Source organism: Gymnoscopelus braueri (genome assembly GCF_963280865.1).
Source record: "Gymnoscopelus braueri genome assembly, chromosome: 21".
In the NCBI taxonomy this organism is placed as follows: domain Eukaryota; kingdom Metazoa; phylum Chordata; class Actinopteri; order Myctophiformes; family Myctophidae; genus Gymnoscopelus; species Gymnoscopelus braueri.
The window spans coordinates 43,631,398-43,652,758 of record NC_137623.1 but is presented as its reverse complement, the minus strand read 5'-3'; the positions used below and the strand labels follow the sequence as shown (position 1 = coordinate 43,652,758).

At 41.1% G+C, this 21,361-nt stretch overlaps 1 protein-coding gene across 1 annotated transcript; it reads right to left on the bottom strand.

Moving 5' to 3' along the window:
• Positions 1–1,075: 1,075 nt before the first annotated feature.
• kif9 (kinesin family member 9) lies at positions 1,076–18,830 on the bottom strand (the record flags this gene model as incomplete). The annotated part of the gene is made up of 18 exons (XM_080417544.1): positions 1,076–1,171; positions 1,301–1,405; positions 1,685–1,803; positions 2,390–2,569; positions 3,128–3,336; positions 3,889–4,053; positions 5,995–6,143; positions 11,794–11,901; positions 12,135–12,203; positions 12,380–12,457; positions 13,580–13,644; positions 14,597–14,744; positions 15,019–15,111; positions 15,314–15,397; positions 15,683–15,934; positions 16,882–16,988; positions 17,709–17,877; positions 18,735–18,830. 18 exons carry the CDS (start codon positions 18,828–18,830, stop codon positions 1,076–1,078), a joined length of 2,292 nt encoding a protein of 763 aa, XP_080273670.1.
• Between the last annotated feature and the right edge of the window lie 2,531 nt (positions 18,831–21,361).

Below are 21,361 nucleotides of genomic sequence, written 5' to 3'. Positions count from 1 at the left end.
CCCAATGGAAACTGGAAACTAACCATAGTACTGTCTTGGGTTTTAATCCTTTTAGCATTCTTTTGCATTGAACTGTACTTTCTGTGCTTTTTCTGCAAGCTGTTAATAAAGTATTCAATCAATCAGTCAATCAAAAACAAGCAACTTCACAGAAAAATAAGTCCAAAGTCGCTTATAATAAGCGGACATGGCAACACTGTCAATAAGGGCGGTCGCTAAAGCTGGCCCCGCCCTTCCTCCTGGTACTGCGGTAAAAAATGGTGTCTTTTCCTGCCGGTAAAAGCCGGCTCTGCTGTGATTGGCTGGCTGGTTGTACAGTGATGTGTTGGAGTGACAGCATCTCCATCTGTAGCTTCTTCCTCTGGTTTGTTCCCATCCAGTGGTGGAAAAAGTAAAGTAGTACATTTTGTACTTAAGTAAAAGTATCAATACTGCAATGTAGAAATACTCTGTTACAAGTAAAATTCCGGAATTAAAAATGTACTTGAGTAAAACAACAAAAGCGTTGGCATCAAAATGTACTTAAAGTGCCGAAAGTAAAAGTACTCATTATGCAGAATGTCCCATTCATATGATCTTTGGAAAATAATTGTGAGCTTGTAGATCGGCTATTTTCAAATGGCCGCAATGTATATAGGGTTGAAGTGGTTAATGTATGGTTTGTAATAATAATCTAAATCTACAAAGTAACTAGTAACTAAAGTTTTCAAATAATGCATTTTGTCTTTTGTACTTGATCACTTTACATGTTGTGATCAGTACACAATATTGTGTACTGATTTAACAGCATTTAACAGCATTAAAAAAAATCTGCATTTACAAAAATCTCTCAGTTCAATTTTTTTTTGGGGATGCAGATTATTAAAAATAAAATGTCAACAAATAACCATCATTTTGAAATTCTTATAGAGAATAAGTAGTACACACATGCACATATAATGATTACATTTGCATAATGTCAATCCAGAATCTGATGAAAAGGTATGAAAACAAAATGGGTCCATCATTTAGGGACCTTTTATTGCCGTCTGCCTGCTGCACACACACACACACACACACACACACAGACCTCTCTTTAAGTGACAGGGAGAATCGGAGGCAGTCTTTTCTGTCCGGGACCCCTGGAGGAGCTCCTTAGTACTGGAGACTGAGATAAGGCTCTGTTGTATCGCTGTAGAGATAAGACATTAACATGGATTAAAGTTCTCAGTCACCACTGGACCACTATTGTGGTCTATGACATGAATCATTCAGTATATTACAGGTACAGTATAACCTGAGAAGGAGGCAACCCACCCACCCTTTGCACAGTCTTGTGGTGTGCGTTATAGAAGGACACGGCGCTAGGACTGTCTGCCATCACCTCACACTGCAGCCGCACGAAATGATCGTGGTCGTCCTCCTCCTGAGAACACAGGATTACCTCAGTGAATTATTCATTTTGCAAGTGGCGCCTGAGTTTCCAGGTCACTCAAGACACCCTCGCCACTGCTTTACAGTTAGTATAATGCATTCAGTAGGTGTATGAGAGCTCCCTTGTAAAGGATAAATATATTTTTTGTGTTTTATATGAATTATTTTCTCTATGCTGCTGCTGCTGCTGCGCTGTTGATGACCACTGTGTGTTTCATTTATTGTTCATACCAGGAGTTCCAAAGTAGTTCCATCACTGAAGCAGACTCACCAGGGCCAGGGCTCTGTCCACAGGTATGAGTCCAGGCTGGATGGGCCCTCCTCCTGTCCTCAGCACGGCCTGAACCCCCTCAGACAGCAGGAAACATTCATTGTACCAACTCTCAAAGTCTGGAACACATGTGGGAGAAGGTAGTATAGAATGTCATCTCAAAAAGAGCAAATATGGATCATAGGCACATTTCTTTTGGGGGGGGTAAACCCTCAGGGGTCTTCAACAGGGGGTCCGTGACCCCTAGGGGGTCGTCAGAGTTACTACAGGGGGGCCGCCAAATCTTTGTGTGATTTTCTTTTTTACATCAACCACTTCAACCCCAGAATCACTTATTCTGAGGGGAACATTCGCCAAAAATAGCAGATCTACAAGCTCACAACACCTCGCTCTGCGAGGCGTTGTGAGCTTGTAGATCGGCTATTTTTTTGGCAAAGAGGTTTGGTGCACTGCAGAGGGAAAAAAGAGCAGACCAAGTACAGAGTCAACGGTCAAGATTACTAAGTAAGTATTGAGGGTTTACAGTAAGTGAAATAAAATTAATTCACAGTCACACAACACTGATAGTCTATGAAGCTCTCTATGAACTCTATGAAAAGGTTTAATCTGCAACACAATGTTATACATATGTAGTGGGGGGGGGGCTGTCCCTGCTTCATCTCTCTCTCAGCTACGGGGTCCTTGTTTCCATTGAGTAGAACTGACCGGCAAGGAGGCGCACCCTGCACTGCTCCACCAGATGCTTGCAGTAGTTGACCTCCGTCCTGGTGGAGCTCAGCTCCTCGAACCTCTGACGGTACTCAGCCTTCAGCTCTCTGAGACGCAGCATCAGGGTGACCTCTGGCTCGTCCAGCACCAGGTCCCCTTCCTCACTCACAAACTGACCTACAGCGCACGCACGCACGCACACGCACACGCACACACACACACACACACACACACACACACACACACACACACACACACACACACACACACACACACACACACAGGGGTAACAGGGAACGGGGGGTAATGGGGAAACGTCTAGTGATGTACTGTAAATCTAATAAGCATGATTACAAATCCTCATTGTAGATAGGAAATTACTTTTGATTGCCTCCCTGCAAATTCCTCTTAATCACAATAACAGTGGTTAACCCATTAAAACCCGGGAGAGCATCTGTGTCATTTTAGATTTTAGCTATATGTACAGTATATATATATATATAGCAACATACGTTTTTTTCTGAAAACTCTTATGATTTAGAACAGTGGTTCTCAAAAATAGCAGATCTACAAGCTCACAGCGCGTCAATTCGAGCTTGTACATCTGCAATATTTGAACATTTTTCAAATATCTTGAAAAACATTTTCAGATGGGGGGTCCACGGCCAAATACATATCATTTTGGGGGTCCTTGGCATGAAAACATTGAAGGCATTTGTAGAATCGGAAAAGTACTTTGAGACGCTCTCCAGTCGTTGTATTGTCGAATGGACAGCGTCGTGCGGTCGATCTCTCTCTTGGCTGCGTTGACCTCGTCAGTGAGCTGTCGCAGGCGGGCGCGCCGCTCCACCAGCCTGGCCTTGTTCTCCTTCAGGAGTCGGTTGAGCTCACTGCCCTGCTCCACCTTGAAGTCCTCAAAGGCCTCCGCTTTGGGTGGAGGGGAGCTGAGAGGAGGAGACAGCAGATTATACAGGCTTGGGATCAGTGTACATTTTTACAGCAAATGTTGATTTAGTTTAGTCATAGAAATTTTGTTTAGTTTTAGTCATATTTTACTCATCTGAAAGTTTTAGTTTTAGTCTAGTTTTAGTCGACTAAATATCATAAGATTTTAGTCGACTAAATCTACAGTTGATTTAGTCGACTAAAATGTATTTTGGCGGTGCCGTGATGGCGTCGTAAAGGCTGATTTTATACTTGGTTGTATGCTGAAAATAGCAGATCTACAAGCCCACAACGCGTCGCACTGTGACGCGTTGTGAGCTTGTAGATCAGCTATAGAGCGCAACACCCGAGCGCAACCAAACAAAAAATGAGTTCTACTGGATCTCTTCTCCTCTAGTCCGTCCTTTTTTACATTTTAGTCTAGTTGTTGACGAAATTGTCAATATATTTAGTCTTTTTATTTTTATTTAGTTTTCGTCAGTAAAAAAAGGTAGTCGATCAACATTTTTCGTCATAGTTTTAGTCGATGAAATGAACAATGGCTCCTATACTCAGGCCTGGTGGTCTGTGGTTCCTGTGTGTCCTGGCTCTCTGTGTCAGCTTCATGGCTCTGCTGTTCCTTCTCATGTGTGTGTGAGTGGGCAGGATTCTGCATGGTCTCCACTGGCTGTTCCAACACAGGGCCTCCTCCCTCTGCTGCCTGTTTCTTGCTTTGGCTAGGACAATCAAAACAGTCACAAAAGAAGGGAGATTCTAAGAAGGATTTATAACCCTTTAAAAAAAAAACACATTTAGACCTGATGCCAAAAATTTACATTTTGTTGTATTGAAGTAGACTTGAAGTGTCCAGTGTCCAGCTTTATATACGGTATATATTTTGTCGTGTAAAAGTAATTTGCACAAGAGATTTTAGTGATGGGAATCTTCTAAGCTTTGGTAATAAATGCACAATTCCAGATTTTAGACTTTTTTAATGGTAATTTTCGCTTCTTCATTTACAGATATAGTTATGTGTCGTAGGTGAAATTTCTTACAACATATCAATTATCAAAGAAATCATACCATCGTTATCGAGGGCTAAATATCGTCAGAGTAAAGAATCGTGAGTTACTCGTATCGTCCCACCCCTACTTGCACGTATAGCAAGACAAGTACACACACACACACACACACACACACACACACACACACACACACACACACACACACACACACACACACACACACACACACACACACACACACACACACACACACACACACACACACACACAGTCTTTGCAGTAATCTTCCTTTCTTTCTTATGTTCTACTGTCTGGAACATGTTCTCTGCCATCATCATCATCAGTGGCTGTTGGTAGTTATGGCTGCCAGTTCCCACCTGATGTTATGTGGGAGTTCAGACTGCTCCAGACCATACTGAATAACCGCTAGTTCAGACTAGGACTCAAGTCTAAGATATAGAGGTCATCTGAATCCTCCTCCATCTCTCCTCCAAAGAGGATGACACGATCTCCCACCATGCAACAGCACATCCAAGACATCCCTGAACACGGGCCTTTCCCCTTGGGCTCAACCTTCCTCCAGGAGAGGGTCTCTGGATTGAATTTTCATAGATCATTGAAGCTCTGTATAATGTGGCGGCCACCAAATATGTACAGCTCTCCATTGTAGGCAAAGGCTGAATGACCCAAACGCGCTTTTGGAAGAAGCTGTGCAGAGGGTGTGCTCAGCCAGCAGTTGGTCTCTGTGTCAAACACTCTGATGTTGTTGTTGTAGACACACGGCTGGGGCCCATAGCCCCCCAAATAAAAACATCTTTGTCCCGATGATGGCGGTGGAGTGGTATGATGTAGCAGGTGGTGGAGTGCCTCTGGAGTTAATTAGAGACCAGACCATTGTGGCGGTGTCCAACTTGTAGATGTCATTAGTGCTTCCAGTCAGTGGTTTGAATCCTCCATGGATATACATGACCTTCCCCAAGACACAGGCTGAGTGGGCCCGCCTCCCCTCTGGAACAGTCCCAGAAACCGTGGGCATGAATCGGTGGGTGTCGACATCGAAGGCATAGATATCATCTCCCCAGATGTAGATGATATCTTCTATCAGCACAGCTGTGTGGCCGGAGTGCATGCAAGGAACCTCGAGGAGAGGTCGTCCTCTCCCAGTTGTCACTGGGGGAACTTCATCCAGCGTAAGGACACTGTGTTAAAGATGTGCACTTCCATCTGATCACTGTTGTTTTTAGGGTACATTCCAAAGCGGTACAAGATCGTCAAAACACGATTAAAAACACTGGCACTCTGATGATTTGGATGCATAGTACCTGGCACTCAATGTGTTCAAATCTAAAATGACAGATGCTTTCCCGGTCTTAACAGGTTAAATGACCCTCATTTGATAACATTTGTATCTCTGGGACCCCCCCAAATCAACACTGTAATCAGTGTTAATGTAACTCTGAGAGTTAACACTCTCAGAGTTACAGACACATAGTTGACCATTTGGTTCCTAGTATCGATCATTTGGCAGGGGACCCCCGGAACCCCCTCAACGACCCCCACTTTGAGAACCACTGAATTAGGTGTTACGTTATACTACTAGAGTGTTGCCACTACATTTCTTTCCTCTCTTAGATTCTCCAACCTGTTAATCACCTTGTCGTTGCTGCTGTTGCATCTTTGGTCTTCTTGGCTTTGACCTTGCTCACAGACGGGGGGCGAACGTGTCTCTCTGATGGAGCCGCCACCCCGACCCCAAAGCCACTGCTCTCCAGCTTCCCCACACTGCCTTGGGACTCCCGTGGCTGGAAAAGGTTTATTATGCGATGGCATCCAGTCCAGTGTTAATTTCATCGACTAAAACTATGACGAAAAATGTTCGTCGACTACCTTTTTTCACTGACAAAAACTAAATAAAAACTAAGCTATGATGACTAAAACTAAGACTAAATATATTGACAATTTCGTCAACAAATAAAAACGAGACTAAAATGTTAGTGAGGGACGAGTGGAGAAGAGATCCACTAGAACTAAAAGACAAGTCATGTTGTGCTTGGTTGCGCTCGGGTGTTGCGCTCTGAAAATAGCCTCTCTCTCTGCTATTTTCAGCATGCAACCAAGTGTAAAATCAGCCATTATAGTACAGCTGTTAAGCTCATTATATGGAAGGTATTGTGCATTTTATGATAGAAGCATGAAACTTTCAAGATATCATCTACATACCCCAAGGTTTGATTTCAGACGTGGAAGCACTTTCAGATTGACCTCTGGTGACCTTGAGCGGTCATTGACCTCAGAATTGCATTTTTCCCACTTTTTGCCCCATTATTCTCCATTATAATAATATATATGCTTTTTAAAATTACTGTCTTGTTCTAATGAATGAAAAATGAAACCTAATAATCACTCTACAGAAATGGTGATTATTACTATTATGATAGTTCTGTTATGACATTGTTATGACATTAAAAACATCTAGGAGAGAGAGAGCAGCAGTAAAATAAAGAAAAACAACATTGGTAAGAAATTGCTAATGCATTCAAAGTGCAATATAGGTACAATGCTATTCAAAGGTGCTATTCATCTCATGATGTTGGTTTTGGTTTTGGGGGCAGTGAGCGTTCAGGGTTCTGATAGACTGAAAGAACGAGCCCAATCGATGGTCTTGAAGGGCGGATCCAAACCCAGCCGCAGGGATTCCTGCGGCGCTTCCTATTGCTTCACCAATCTATGTCCCCACCTCCCCTCCCCTCCCCCCTCCCCTCCCCCCTTCCCTCCCCCCCCCCCGGCCTGTGCACGGAGCACGCTGACGTCACAAAATGTAGAGCGACGCCCCTCTGCACTCTGATTGGTTAGGAGATAACAAGGTCCTAAGACCAGCGTTCCTGCATGGTTCGCCCAGCCTTTTTTTCTTTTGAAACAAAAAAAAAGGCATGGGTTTCCGAGGCTAGGGTTCTGATGGTTTGGGGGAAGAAACTGTTGGACCGCATGCTGGTGCTTGTCCCGACTCCTGATGCTCTTAAACCTCCTACCAGATGGCAGGAGCTCAAGGATATGGTTTGAGATAATATGGTACAATTTCTGTCAGAAGCCTGTCTACCAATGACATCAATGGGGAATCCAAGCTAATATAAACTGCAGGCTTTCTATTCCTGGAAAGTTTGCATGCTATAATAGAAGCCATTGTTCTCGCATTAATAAAAAAATCCCACCCAGCGTGAAGTGGGCGGTGTGGTCATCATAGTGGTCATCACAGTTATGGAAGCTCACTTTTTTTTTTAAGTGCATAGTCGTATTTCTAGGTTATTAATGTCATCATGTGTCTCGCTAGCCAATCACAGTGCTGAATAGAGTCAGCCAATAGAGTCAGCCAATCACAGTACAGCTAGGGGTGTACTAATGCTAGGGGTGTACTAATTATGAGCCAATCACAGTACAGCGAAGGGTGTACTAATGAGGTGTCCCAACCCCACTTATAGGGGCGGCTACAGCGCCCAAAAATAAAATGAAAACACTTAAATCTTGTTTGAAATGACCAAACCTGCCTACTGATGATGTCACTGGTAGGCAACTGTCCACAGCCCTCCTCTCAGACTTCTGCTTCAGTAAGGTTATTGCTGCTCAAGTGGTCAGACATGAAATCAGACGTTAGGGATTAAGGGTCTTGCTTATGTACACCCCGACACATTGTCAGGGCTGGGAATCGAACCTGGGACCTTCTGTTTCCCAGGTGGCCTCTCTACTCATTCAGCTATGGCCCCCCTTCTTGTGAATGGGTTGTAGTGGACCTCACCTCCTTCACACTTACATAGTCTTACAGAATGGTGTCTGCAGTTAATTTCGCTGCATGCCTTCAATGCTCTGCAGCTGCAGATGGAGCCATTGCCTGGGAGTAAACAGCGTCTCTTTCCTCTGCAGGTGGCTCGCTCTGATCTGCAGCCTTCCACAACATGACCTGCAGATGAACTTGCAGTATACTGTGTGCAGAATCATATTTGTCTGTCAATACAATGCGAAGAAGAACTCTGCATCGGTATCTTTTAGGTCACTGTGCGTGGCATCAAGTTCCCCAAGCACTGTATTGAGACTAGTCATGGTACTTTCTACGAGTACTTTAAGCACATACCTTGCCCTTCTCACAGGGTAGGAGACAGTATCACATCCTAACAGGTTCTTGGAGGAGGACAACCACAAGCATCCGATAAGCACAGTGTATTTTGTCCAGGATTTACCATTGAGAATGAAGGCGATGCCACCGCAAGAAATGCTTTTATCCCAGAAATGTTCATCAATGTTCCACTGCAACTAAGGAATGTCATCAGAGTGCCAGTGGGCATCATGCTGGGATGGATGATGGTATATGGACTGCATTTAAATAGCACCTTACTAGTCTTCCTGACTCTTCAAAGCACTTTACAATGTACTTCACATTCACCCATACATTCACACACCGATGGTAGAGGAAACATACAATACCCCTACCTGCTCATTGGGAGTAGGTAGGTGAGAAGGTGAGAAGGTGGAGAATCAATACATGGACATGCATCAAGATAAAAAAAAATGTTTTGGCAAGAGATTCATTTCTGGACATTCAAAAATAGACTTAGTCTCTTTCTAAATTGGCTACAAGCTAAAACATGGCCTAATTATTGCATACTTTATGCAAATTGTGCAAATGAGGTAAGGTTGCATGACTTCACCATGATAATAGATGCATTTCTGGACATCACAAACATGGACTTTGACTCTTAAGTCACCTTTCTAAGTTAACTGAACGCAAAATGTTAGTCATTTCCAGGCAATTTGCTCATTAAGCGATTAATTTGCTGATTCTGCTTATTACAGAAATTGCCCAATATGCAACTTTTAGGAATCAAGCTTAAACTAAATCTGCTAAGCCTATAGATGACATTTTAATCATAAAGGTTTACAGGAAACAACATTTCTGGGTTTAACATGGGCCTTATGGGTGTTTCAAACATGGTTTGACAGCCCAAAATGTGTACAGCCTCTGACAAGTTTCAAAGGTCAATTCAGAAATGCTTCCACGTCTGAAAACAAACTTCATGATATATAGAAACACTGTAGGAAGTTTCATGCTTCTTTCATAAAATGCACAATACCTTCCATATATGGGCTTATCTGCCCACTACGCTCACCATATACTGCCCCCAAAACCAAAGCCAACATGAGATGAATAGCACCTTTGAATAGTATTGTACCAATATTGCACTTTGAATGCATTAGCACTTTCTTACCAATGTTGTTTTTCTTTATTTTACAGCTGCTCTCTCTCTCTCCTAGATGTTTTTAATGTCATAATAACAATGTCATAACAGAACTATCATAATAGTAATAATCACCATTTCTGTAGAGTGACTATTAGGTTTCATTTTTCATTTATTAGAACAAAACCGTCATTTTAACAGGCATATATTTTATTATAATGGAGAATAATGGGGCAAAAATGCAATTCTGAGGTCAATGACCGCTCAAGGTCACCAGAGGTCAATCTGAAAGTGCTTCCACGTCTGAAATCAAACCTTGGGGTATGTAGATGATATCCTGAAAGTTTCATGCTTTTATCATAAAATGCACAATTGGTTTGCTTAACTGCCCCACTATTACGACGCCATCAAGGCACCGGCAAAATATTTTTTTGTCGACAAAATTAACTGTGAAATCAAAATCAAAATCTTATATTTAGTCGACAAAAACTAGACTAAAACTAAAACTTTTCAGATGACTAAAATAGGACCAAAACTAAATTATATGTTAGTCATAAAACTATGACTAAACTAAATCCAAATGTGCTGTCAAAATGAACACTGATCCAGTCAAACGTCTATCAAATGTGACGCTTCACTACAAAGTATAGTCAGCCTGTCATTGAATAGAATAAAATGGGACACATTCATGCTAATTCAATAGGGGGGGCCCTCTGGGCTCACATACTGTATATGGGCCTCTCCTGGCTATTGCTGTCTCCCTCTCACCTTTCCTTCTATTCTGTTCTGTCTCAATGAATAGAACAATGCAATGGGGATGTTAACCACCCATTATCCTTATCGTTGAATTGAACATTGACTGACCTTGTTGTCAGCAGCAACTGCGCTCTCGCGATCGTCCACCAAGCTGTGGGATTGATGCAGCAGATCTCTCGCTCTCTGCTCGTGTTCCCTGTTCTCACACACACACACACACACACACACACACACACACACACACACACACACACACACACACACACACACACACACACACACACACACACACACACACACACACACCAAGGTTATAATAGTTTGGGATTTTTCATTTTAGTTTAGTTTTTCTTTGTTTTTAATTCGTTTTTTAGAGCGGATTTGCTAGTTTTTATTAGTTTTGATTTTTGAAAATGCTTATAGTTTTAGTTAGTTTTTTATTAGTTTTAGTTCTTTTTCATACTTTGGGTTATTTGTCAGGTGCAGGATTGAAAAGGTAAGTATTGTGTAATAAAAACTTAAGAAAAGATGGCATTTAAATTTTTTTTTTATAAAAGAAATTGTTATAGATGAACCACCAACCATCCAGTTCAGTTAACGAAAATGTTTTTAAAAATGTTGTTTTCGTTATTTTGTTAGTTTTCGTTAACTATAATAACCTTTGGCGCACACGCACGCACGCACGCACACACGCCACTTTCTCTATTGGCCAAAGAGTTTTTGCCCACAATTCTGAATGTGAGTTTATGAATGTGAAGTGTGAACTGTTTGTTGGGAGCACAACACTCACTGCACAGCGAGTCTGAAGTGGGCAAACACTTCATGGAGCTGTCTGACACTTATAATCTGTAATTCCATGGAAAGAGAAAGAAACAAATGGACATTGAAAAGATGTGAAGACAGTAAAGACACAGACATATATTATTAAGTATATCGTCGCTGTCGGGCAGAAACCAACCATCTCTGTTTTTCTACTTTTTTATTTTCTTTAATAAATCAGTGCTATTGAACACTCTTTACGTCTGTGTGTGGGTTTTACAAATATTTAACCAATGAAAGGTATTAAAAAGCGCTTCTGACTAAACCTCAACTCCATTGGATCCTCAAACTGTCGTTCAAACCTCTTAACTCCAATCTCTTAACTTGAGTTACAAATATTAACTTTAAAATATATATTCAAAGATTTGCACAAATGTTCACGATTTTTCCAAAATAGCAGATATACAAGCTCATAGCGCGGCACTCGGTGCCGCGCTATGAGCTTGTATATCTGCTATTTTTTTAATAGACAAATAAATCTAAAAATGATGCTTTCCCGGTGCTTTCCCTTAATGGATTCAAAACTTTTTTTTTTTCAATTTCCTGAAAAGTTTATATTTTGGGACATACTGTAGTTGTTTTCTGCCCGACAACAGAGATATGAGACAATGATGTGACAGAGGGTGGATGTCATGTCTGCTCTCTCTCTCACACTGATCTCCTCCAGGCTTCCCTCCTCCAGGTACCTCTGCACCTGACAGCGGATCTCGGCGACCTGGGCCTCGGACAGCGTGTCGTAAGGGTTGCCAGGTTGGTTGGCCTGCATGGTGAAGAAGGGTTCACACTCGGAATGTCAGCATTTCAAATCATTCAATTAACTAAAATGTTTGAGTTAAAGGTATAGTTCACCCCCAAAATGTATTTTCTTTCTATCGATTAGTCACCCCATATTTTTTTGTTTTTGTCGCATTCCTAAGCCAATAAAAGTCTAATATAGAATAGAAAAATAGTTTTTTGGGTGAACTATCCGTTTAGCGTATAAGCAATACTCACCAGGGTATTCTGTATAGACAGCTTCTGTTTCAGCACTTCAACCTCCTTCTGAAGTTTCTTGATCTGAAGCTAAACACACACACAAAAAAACGTTTACGTTTTCATGTTGATACTGTATGTCCCCTAAGCCTATGTACATGGCACACATTTGATCTCTGATGTACAACACAAATGTCGACTGAACACTTGGCACAAACAGTACTCATTAATTGATGACATGTGGGGGAAGGTTAAATAGTCCTCACCGCTGGGTCTGTGTGTTCGTTAACAGCTGGGTCACTCTGGACGCGCTTCATTCTGCTGGCGAAATGCAGAGTGGAAAGCTGCAAAGAGCATATTCATGACCACCACCATCATGATTTAGTATTGTGGTGGACAGAATTCATATAACAATCATTATGGTATGGATTAATTTAATGTACAAAGTACAAGTTGAGTAGCAGCCTATACTCTCTGCTGGGGGGATGATGTCTTGGGCCCCTGACAGACAGGTGATTCCCGCAGAGCCTAGCTCCCTGACAACAGCTGTTGTCACACCAACCTATTTACATGTAGGCCTATCCCAGGCTGAGTGTAAACCCTTTTGTTCATGGGTCTATGTGAGGACCAGTGTTGATTTTGACAGCAATTTTTGATTTAGTTTTAGTCATATCTTTTGAATAAAATTCCATTTAGTTTTGGTCATCTGAAATCTTTTAGTTTTTGTCTAGTTTTAGTCGACTACATATCATGTGATTTTAGTCGACTAAATCTACAGTTAATTTAGTCGACTAAAATGTATTTTGCCGGTGCCTTGATGGTGTCGTAATGGCTGATTTTACACTTGGTTGCATGCTGAAAATAGCAGATCTACAAGCTCACAACGCGTCGCGGTGAGCTTGTAGATCGGCTATTTTCAGAGCGCAACACCCGAGCGCAACCAAACATAAAATGACTTGTCTTTTAGTTCTACTGGATCTCTTCTCCACTAGTCCCTCCCTGACATTTTAGTCTAGTTTTTATTTGTTGACGAAATTGTTCATATATTTAGTCATATCGCCATAGCTTAGTTTTTATTTTGTTTTCGTCAGTGAAAAAAAGGTATAGTCGACGAACATTTTCCGTCGTTTTAGTCGATGAAATCAACACTGGTGGGGACTGACCATCAACAGCTGATTTCACATGAATCTAGTCTATTTCTAAAGTGCCGATTATGGGTGTGCTGGGAGGGTTGACCAGCTGGTTGTGTTGACTTTTGAGAGGGTATAAAAGATCTAGGATACACTTGAATGGTGGAACCTGGGTGGGAGGCATGCTGCTTCTCTGTGACCTGATGATGACTACAAATACAGAATGGATTGATCCCTCCTAATCATGGGTTTGGTTTGCGCTCATAATTCCGACATCCCACTACTCCGACTACTTGCATCTTCTTGATCTGTTTAACTTACATTACAGTTACTTACTGTCTCTTCAATCTGTGCTGCTTCCCCGTAGATATTGGCCACAAGTACAGTGTTGCAGTTCCCACCTACAGAGAAAGACACAATAAATAGTGTGTCATGCATGTAATAAACTGTAGAGCTGTTAAAGCGGCACTATGTCACTTTTATTTAATGAATACAATTTAATTTTGTCCAATCTGTATGGTAGAGTATGTTAATACAATATAACTTATACAATTGGGGTGGTTGTATTTTGTCTCCCTGCTCTTCTATTGGGACATTTAGATCGTGTCAAAGGTCATGTCTCACCTAGACACAGGATCTGACACGAATTTGTGTAAAAAGTGTCAATTATTAAATGCTGGTAAAAATGTCAGGACTTGCACAGGAAACCGGGTTTGAATCCGGGGTAGAAGAGGAAAGTTACATAGTGCAGCTTTAATGAGAATTAACCTCGGCTAACTAGAATTGTGTCTAGTATTGTTGTTGTAAATTCGGGTCTGAATAGAACACAACAGAAGATTATTTACGCAAAACCAAGTTTGCTTTCGGCCTCACTATGGTAGAATTAAAAGCTGGTGATAAAGACTCAAGGACTCAGGTCTTCAGCAGGGGGTCCGGGACCCCTAGGGGGTCCTCAGAGTTACTACAGGGGGTCCACCAAATCTGTGTGATAGGATTTAGTTTTTTTTCACATTTAACACTTGAACCCTAGAATTCCTTTTCTGAGGGGAACATTGGCCGAAAATAGCCGATCTACAAGCTCTCAACACCTCGCAGCGCGAGGCGTTGAGAGCTTGTAGATCGGCTATTTTTGGCAAAGAGGTGTAGGTGTAGAGGGGAAAAAAGAGCAGACAAAGTAAATAAAAAAAAGTTGAATCTGAAACACAATTTTATACAATATAGAGGGGGTCCCTGCTTCATCTCTCTCTCAGCTAGGGGGTCCTTGGCCTGAAAACGTTGAAGACCCCTGCCCAAGGACAATATTCTCCCATTCATTGTCAGTGGAGAATGTGGTGAAGCTTCCGCCAGTCTTACCCAGTGAGTCTTTGAGGGCGTGTGTGAGCTTGCTCTGTCTGAAAGGAACGTGGTCTCTGTGCTGGTCTGCCAGGGCCAGGATGGTCTGCTCCAGGAAGGACAGAGACCTGTTGATGTACATGGCCTCCCTGACCACCTGACCCTCAGACTGGAAAGAGAGAAGAGAAGGGACACTGCTTGAACTGTACTTCCCTGTGCTTGTCTTTGCAAACTGTTAATAAAGTATTCAATCAATCAATCTATCAATCAATCAAACAAAATCACTTTGATTTGGTAAATCTAACTTTTAATTTGAAGTGACATTTTTAACAAAAACCTTTTTTTGCAAAAAAGTTTTGCACAGACACTCAACACTATATATATATATATATACACAAATATATATATACAAATATATAGAAAACAATAAAAAATAACCTTACCCCAGTCTTACCCAGCCTTTCAGAACCTGCCAAGTCCACCAGATTCAGCTTAGAGGAGACGTACTTGGCATCGGACAGAATGTGGGAGCGAGACTGTGGAACATGGAAACATATAGTTCCATTAACTATATCGTCTCTGTTAGGTGGAAACATCATATGTCCAAAAACAGAAATGTTAGCATATGGAGATAAGAGGTTTCTGCCCGACAGCAACGATATTCAATTCAATATTATAATTCAATATTCATAAATCAAGTGCTGATAAATTAATTACCAGTGCCAATAAATTAATTACCTCAATATGTACAGTGAAGATGCAGTGAGACCTGGAGGAATTCTTGTTCAGGGCATGAGCTCCGATGATGCGGTTCATCTCTCCCTGAGTGAGAACATAATAACAGTCATTTACTCATTTTGACACTCACGCGTTGTGAGCTTGTAGATCGGCTATTTTCAAACATTTTTGCACTTTTACTTTTGGGTACTTTAAGTATATTTTGACGGCAACACTTTTGTACCTTTACTCAAGTAACATTTTGAACACAGGCATTTTACTTAACGTAACAGAGCATTTCTACATTGTGGTATTGCTACATTTACTTAGGTAAAATATCTGAGTACTTTTTACACCACTGTACAACACACAGCACACAACACACAAGACCTCAAACAGCAGGTTGAAGGCCTCCTCTTCAGAGTGGACAGGGTGCAGAGACAGTCCTCTGATGGAGACCCCTCCTCCCCCGCTCGGTTCCTCCACCACCGCCAGTGGTGCTGGTGCCCCTGCGGCCGGGCCTGGGCGACCCCGTACCGCCGAGGAGGACAGCAGGTCCACCAGGGTCTCGTTGTAGATCTCCAGGAAGGAGAGACGCACAGAGAAGGCGTGGTCCGACCGCCTCTGCACCTCCTGGAACACCTTGAACGCAGCAGCATGGGACAGAAGGTCAAGAGATATAGAAGCATTTATTATAAAATGGAGGACGGATTAAATCACATGAGAGAACATATTGTGTGCCTCGCCACCGGCTTCGGGTGCTGTCAATGCACTGAATGGGACATTATCACGTTTAATCAGACTATTGATTGGTCTAAGTAGGTGAGATACTGACCCACCGACGGGCTCAGTAGGTGTTTTGTCTTTATTCTGTGGGTTGATGAAAGTTGGGGCAGACGCTCACCCCAAAACATGATTTACGATTCTGTGCCTATCGGTACATAACTCGGATGGAGCTGAGTGGGCTCAAATAAGCTACTCGCTTTAGCTCGCTAGGTGGTGCCTCTCGTGGCTCAAGTTCAGTTGAGACGGCGCACCTCCGTCGCGGTCCAAAACTATACTTTATACAAAACACCTACTGAGCCCTGTGGGTAGGTCAGTATCTCACCTATACTTAGACCAATCAATAGTCTGATTAAACGCGGGTAGGTCAGTATCTCACCTACTTAAATCAATAGTCTGATTAAACGTGATAATGTCCCATTCAGTGTATTGACAGCATCCGAAATGGGTGGCCTTCTGATGGTGTAGTCGTGATTAAGACCCCTCTCTCTGGACATGTGCACCTCCACAGTGTCATCACCAGTGGGGTTTCGTCTCAATGTGACAATAAACAATGAAGAGCATTTCTCAAGGGCATCAGAATAGAGGACAGGATAGTATGAAATGGCCAAAATAGGAACACCAGGTTGAAAGTTGTTAAAGCCGATACCGATATTGTAAAAAAAAAAAAGTAAAAATAATGGCAGATATATTGGCCAGATCTACATTTCAGTTGGGCTCTAGAATAGAGGACAGAATAGTGTACATTTCATTGTCTAAGGCCCTGTTCAGACTAAGGCTGCCAGGATGAACAGGGCCTCAGATACCTCCTGAAGGGCCCGTGGAATGATGCCTCTGTGCTTGTAGGATTCTGTGGCTCCTGTCATGGTGTAGGTCTTCCCGGAACCTGTCTGCCCAAAGCACATCACAGTACCTACGGAGATACAGGACAAATTTAGCATTTTCCCCAAACCACACTTTTTGCTATACTGCTCCAACAGATTTTGTCCAAAACTCAAACAAACCGCTGCACATTATCTCTGGAGTCATGTGATTAACATGCATGATGAAGAGTTTTGATATCCCATAGCGATTGCCTATAATTAATGCCCAAAAATATGCGGTTATGTTACAAAAAAAAATGAAATATCAAACTATCATGACCGAGCCCAATTTTTTATCGCAAAGCAGAGCCAAACGCAATTTCACTTTAATAGACCCATGGTGGACCATGAAAAAATACTCGTTACGCAGAATGTCCCGTTTCACAAGTTTTCAAATTCATAAAAATCCTTTGAAAATAGCAGATCTACAAGCTCTACGAGCTTGTAGATCGGCTATTTTCAAATGGCTGAAAAATATATAGGACTGAGGTGGTTATAGGACTGAAGTGGTTAATGTGTGTTTTGTAATAATAATCTAAATCTACAAAGTAACTAGTAACTAAAGCTGTCAAATAATTGCAGTGGAGTAAAAGTACAATATTTGCCTCTGAGATGTAGTGGAGAAGAAGTAAAAGTATTGACAATGTGAAAAGTGTACTTAAGTTAAGTAGTACTTAAGTAAAATGTACTTAGTTACTTTACACCATTGCCTGAGGTAGCTACTCTACTATTGATTGGAGGTATTCAAACCACAGACAGACATACAGTACCGTTGTAGCCATCTAGTGCTCCCAGCACGACACCTCGACCCACACGGGCGTACACCTCCTCCTGGGACACATCGTGCAGGACACCGTCCAACCGGAAGGACCGAGAACTTAGCTGGTTGTTCACCACCATCGTTCTGCTGGAGCCTTTCTTCTGATAGACATGTAATGTCTGACAGAAGAAATGACAAGAAAACAATGAATAGCAACACTCATTTCAAAGAGCAGTTGGCTGACAGGGGTCCAGTCCATTCCTGTCTTTCCAATAATGCAAACTAAGATTTTCACAACAACAGTTTTCTGAAAAACTATTGTTTCTATAACAGTGGTTCTCAAACATTTTCATGTCAAGGACCCCCAAAATTATATGTAATTGGCCGCGGACCCCCATCTCAAAATATTTTTGTTCCAGGGACCCCCAGAAGCAAAGATTTTAGTTAAAAATGTTCGCTTTAAAAATATTTATTCAAAGATTTGTACAAATGTTCATGATTTTTCAAAAATAGCAGATCTGCAAGCTCGCAGCACGGCACGAAGTAACGCGCTGTGAGCTTGTATATCTGCTATTTTTTAATAGCCAACCAATGTGCTATATATATATAGCTAAAATCTAAAATGACACAGATGCTTTCCCGGTTTTAACTCATTCACTGCCACAATTATTGCTGGCCGCGTTTGCCCACTGCCAGAGATTTTTCATCAAAAAAAAAAAGTACTCAGGAGCCGAGATACAGAATTTTTAAGTTTTAAGTTAACAAGGAAGTGGATGGGAGTCTAGATCTTTAAACAATCATATCTCCTTGGTCTTTGGGTCAAATTTGAAACAAAAACTAAAACAAAAAAAACGTCAGTGGCAGGATTGGTAAATGGGAAAAATTACGTTTTGTTAAAATAGGCCATGAGTGATTAAAGATCCAATCATTTTTAACGTTTTCAATTATTGCTTTGTCTGACTGACAAAACTTTTTTTTTTCATGTTATCTTCTGAATCCGTATAAAACCAAATAGGGGTAAGCCATTTGATCTCACCTGTCCATCAGGTAGGTATTCAATGAGATCTTGGGCAAAATGTGCGGTTGGTCTTGTGCGCACAAAGACGCTCACTCTGTTCCCACCAGCCTTCATAGCGCTTCTTTCTGCAAAAAACATTACAGGCAACATAATACTGTAATCATTTTTCAATTCAATTCAAAGGCGCTTTACTGGCATGAGAAAACATACGTTTGTCGTTTTTTAAATGTACGAAAATCCCTTGAAAATAGGGCTGAAGTGGTTAATGTATGTTTTGTAAGGAACTAGTAAAGTTTTCAAATTAATGTAGAGGAGTAAAAGTACAATAGGCCTATTTGCCTCTGAGTCTGAGATGTAGTGGAGTAGAAGTAAAGTATTGAAAATTGGAAATACTCCACTAAAGTAAAACATCCTCAAAATTGTACTTAAGTACAGAACTTGAGTAAATGTACTTAGTTACTTTACACCACTGAACGTGGGCTGTTAATTACCTGCACTGTTGTGTTGTACTCTTTCAGAAGAAATGCCATTGTGAGTTCATTTATCAGCTTATTAGCGGATTGGCTCAGAGATCACACCTGGCAGCCATGGTGTCTCCCATGATTCATCCTTATGTTGACATGTTGTCATGACAACCATGGTGAACTGAGTCACCTGACCCTGGCAGCCATGTCTCCCATGATGATCCATCCTTATGTTGACACAAGTCATGACAACAACGATGGTGACCTGACCCTTTACTGCAATGGTGGAACAAATAGAAACAGTGGTGGCTTAAAATAAGAAGGAGAAAAAAACAGTAGGCTAAATAAATAAACAGCGGAATGATGCAAAAAGTTGTATATTAGACAAGCCCTGATACATGACTGTCTGTCATATCATGCCGTCATGGATGAACTTCAACCTGGTGTTTGCACTTTCTCCATTTACGGCCGTACATCTTCATAAACGTTCAAATTTTAAATTTAAAGTGCTTACTTCATGGCAACGGATGTTAAAATTATGTACGGGCCCTCAAAAGTACCTGTATCTTCCTTATTGTTCAATGAAAATAATTTTCATCCGATTGATGGCCATTTTCTCCCTACTTTTACCATATGCTTTCAACCACGCTACCCTATCGGTTGACTGGGGTCACGCCAGCCGCACTTCAGAGAGAGACAGTCGCACTGAGAAGCCCCTGAGGCCAGCTTGACTGAGGGGTACTTGCATAGAGTACTTGTCACAATGCGACTCAAAGCACAGAGTGTGGAGGCAACGATGAACCACAGGAGGGCGACACTGAGCCGTTTGTTCTTTCTAAGTGTCGAAGAAGGAGACACCAGCAGGAGCTTTCCTATGGAGCTTTCTGATGAAAATAATAGCAGATCTACAAGCCCACAACCAGTGGTGGAAGAAGTACTCAGATATTTTACTTAAGTAAAAGTATCAATACTGCAATGTAGAAGTACTCCGTTACAAGTTAAAGTCCGGAATTCAGAATTTACTTGAGTAAAAGTACAAAAGTATTGGTATCAAAATGTACTTAAAGTACCAAAAGTAAAAGTACTAAAATGTTTGAAAATACAGATCTACAAGCTACATTTGTGAGCTTGTAGATCTGCTATTTTCAAACAGCCTATGTATAAAATAGGGCTAAAGTGGTTAATGTATGTTTTATAATGTAATAATTTATATCTGCAAAGTAACTAGTAACTAAAGTTTTCAAATAATTGTAGTGGAGTAAAAGTACAATATTTGCCTCTGAGATGTAGTGGAGTAGAGGTAAAAGTATTGGAAATTGGAAATACTCAAGTAAAGTACAAATACCTCAAAATTGTACTTACCTCAAAAAGGGATACTTCACTTTCACATAAAATAAACATTAAAAAAAAATATTTAAAAAAAATGAAAGAAGTTATGGCAAAATAAAGGCCCCCTCACACATTAGTAGGACACTCTAATGCGTGAGGGGGCCATGAATTTTCCATTACTTTTTTCATTTATTTTTAATATATTTTTTAAATGTTTATTTTATGTGAAAGTGAAGTATCCCTTTAAGTACAGTACTTAAGTAAATGTACTTATTTACTTTCCACCACTGCCCACAACGAGTCGCATCCGCAAAGCATTGTGGGCTTGTAGATCTGCTATTTTGGGCGCTCGACACCGTCGTACGACTGTGCACAAATGTACCAAATGGAAAAGTAACTTTAAATAAATGGATGTTCAGCAGATACAAAACACATCAGCACACATGATGTCACGTTTATAAAATGTATTCATATAGATGTATTTATCTATATAGTCATTTATATGTATATATGTATATAAATGTATTCATATAGATGTATTTATCTATATACTCAGTTATATGTATACAGTATAATATAAATGTATTCATTGTTACACACTGGGCTCAATTCACTTTGTACTTTGCATATCCGGTCTAGAGCGGATACGGGAGCAGTCTGTTTAGTACAACTTCTAACTATACAACTTCGAAAGTTAAAGTATATTTTAGGAGTCTGGCGAGTTTGTTTTAGTTAGTTTTGAACAGCAGAGGCAGTTATAGTTCTGTTATCAAACCACTTTGATAAGTGATTATTACATCATTACAGGTTTTCAAGCTAGAGATACTTTTTGAATCAAGAACTGTGACAATG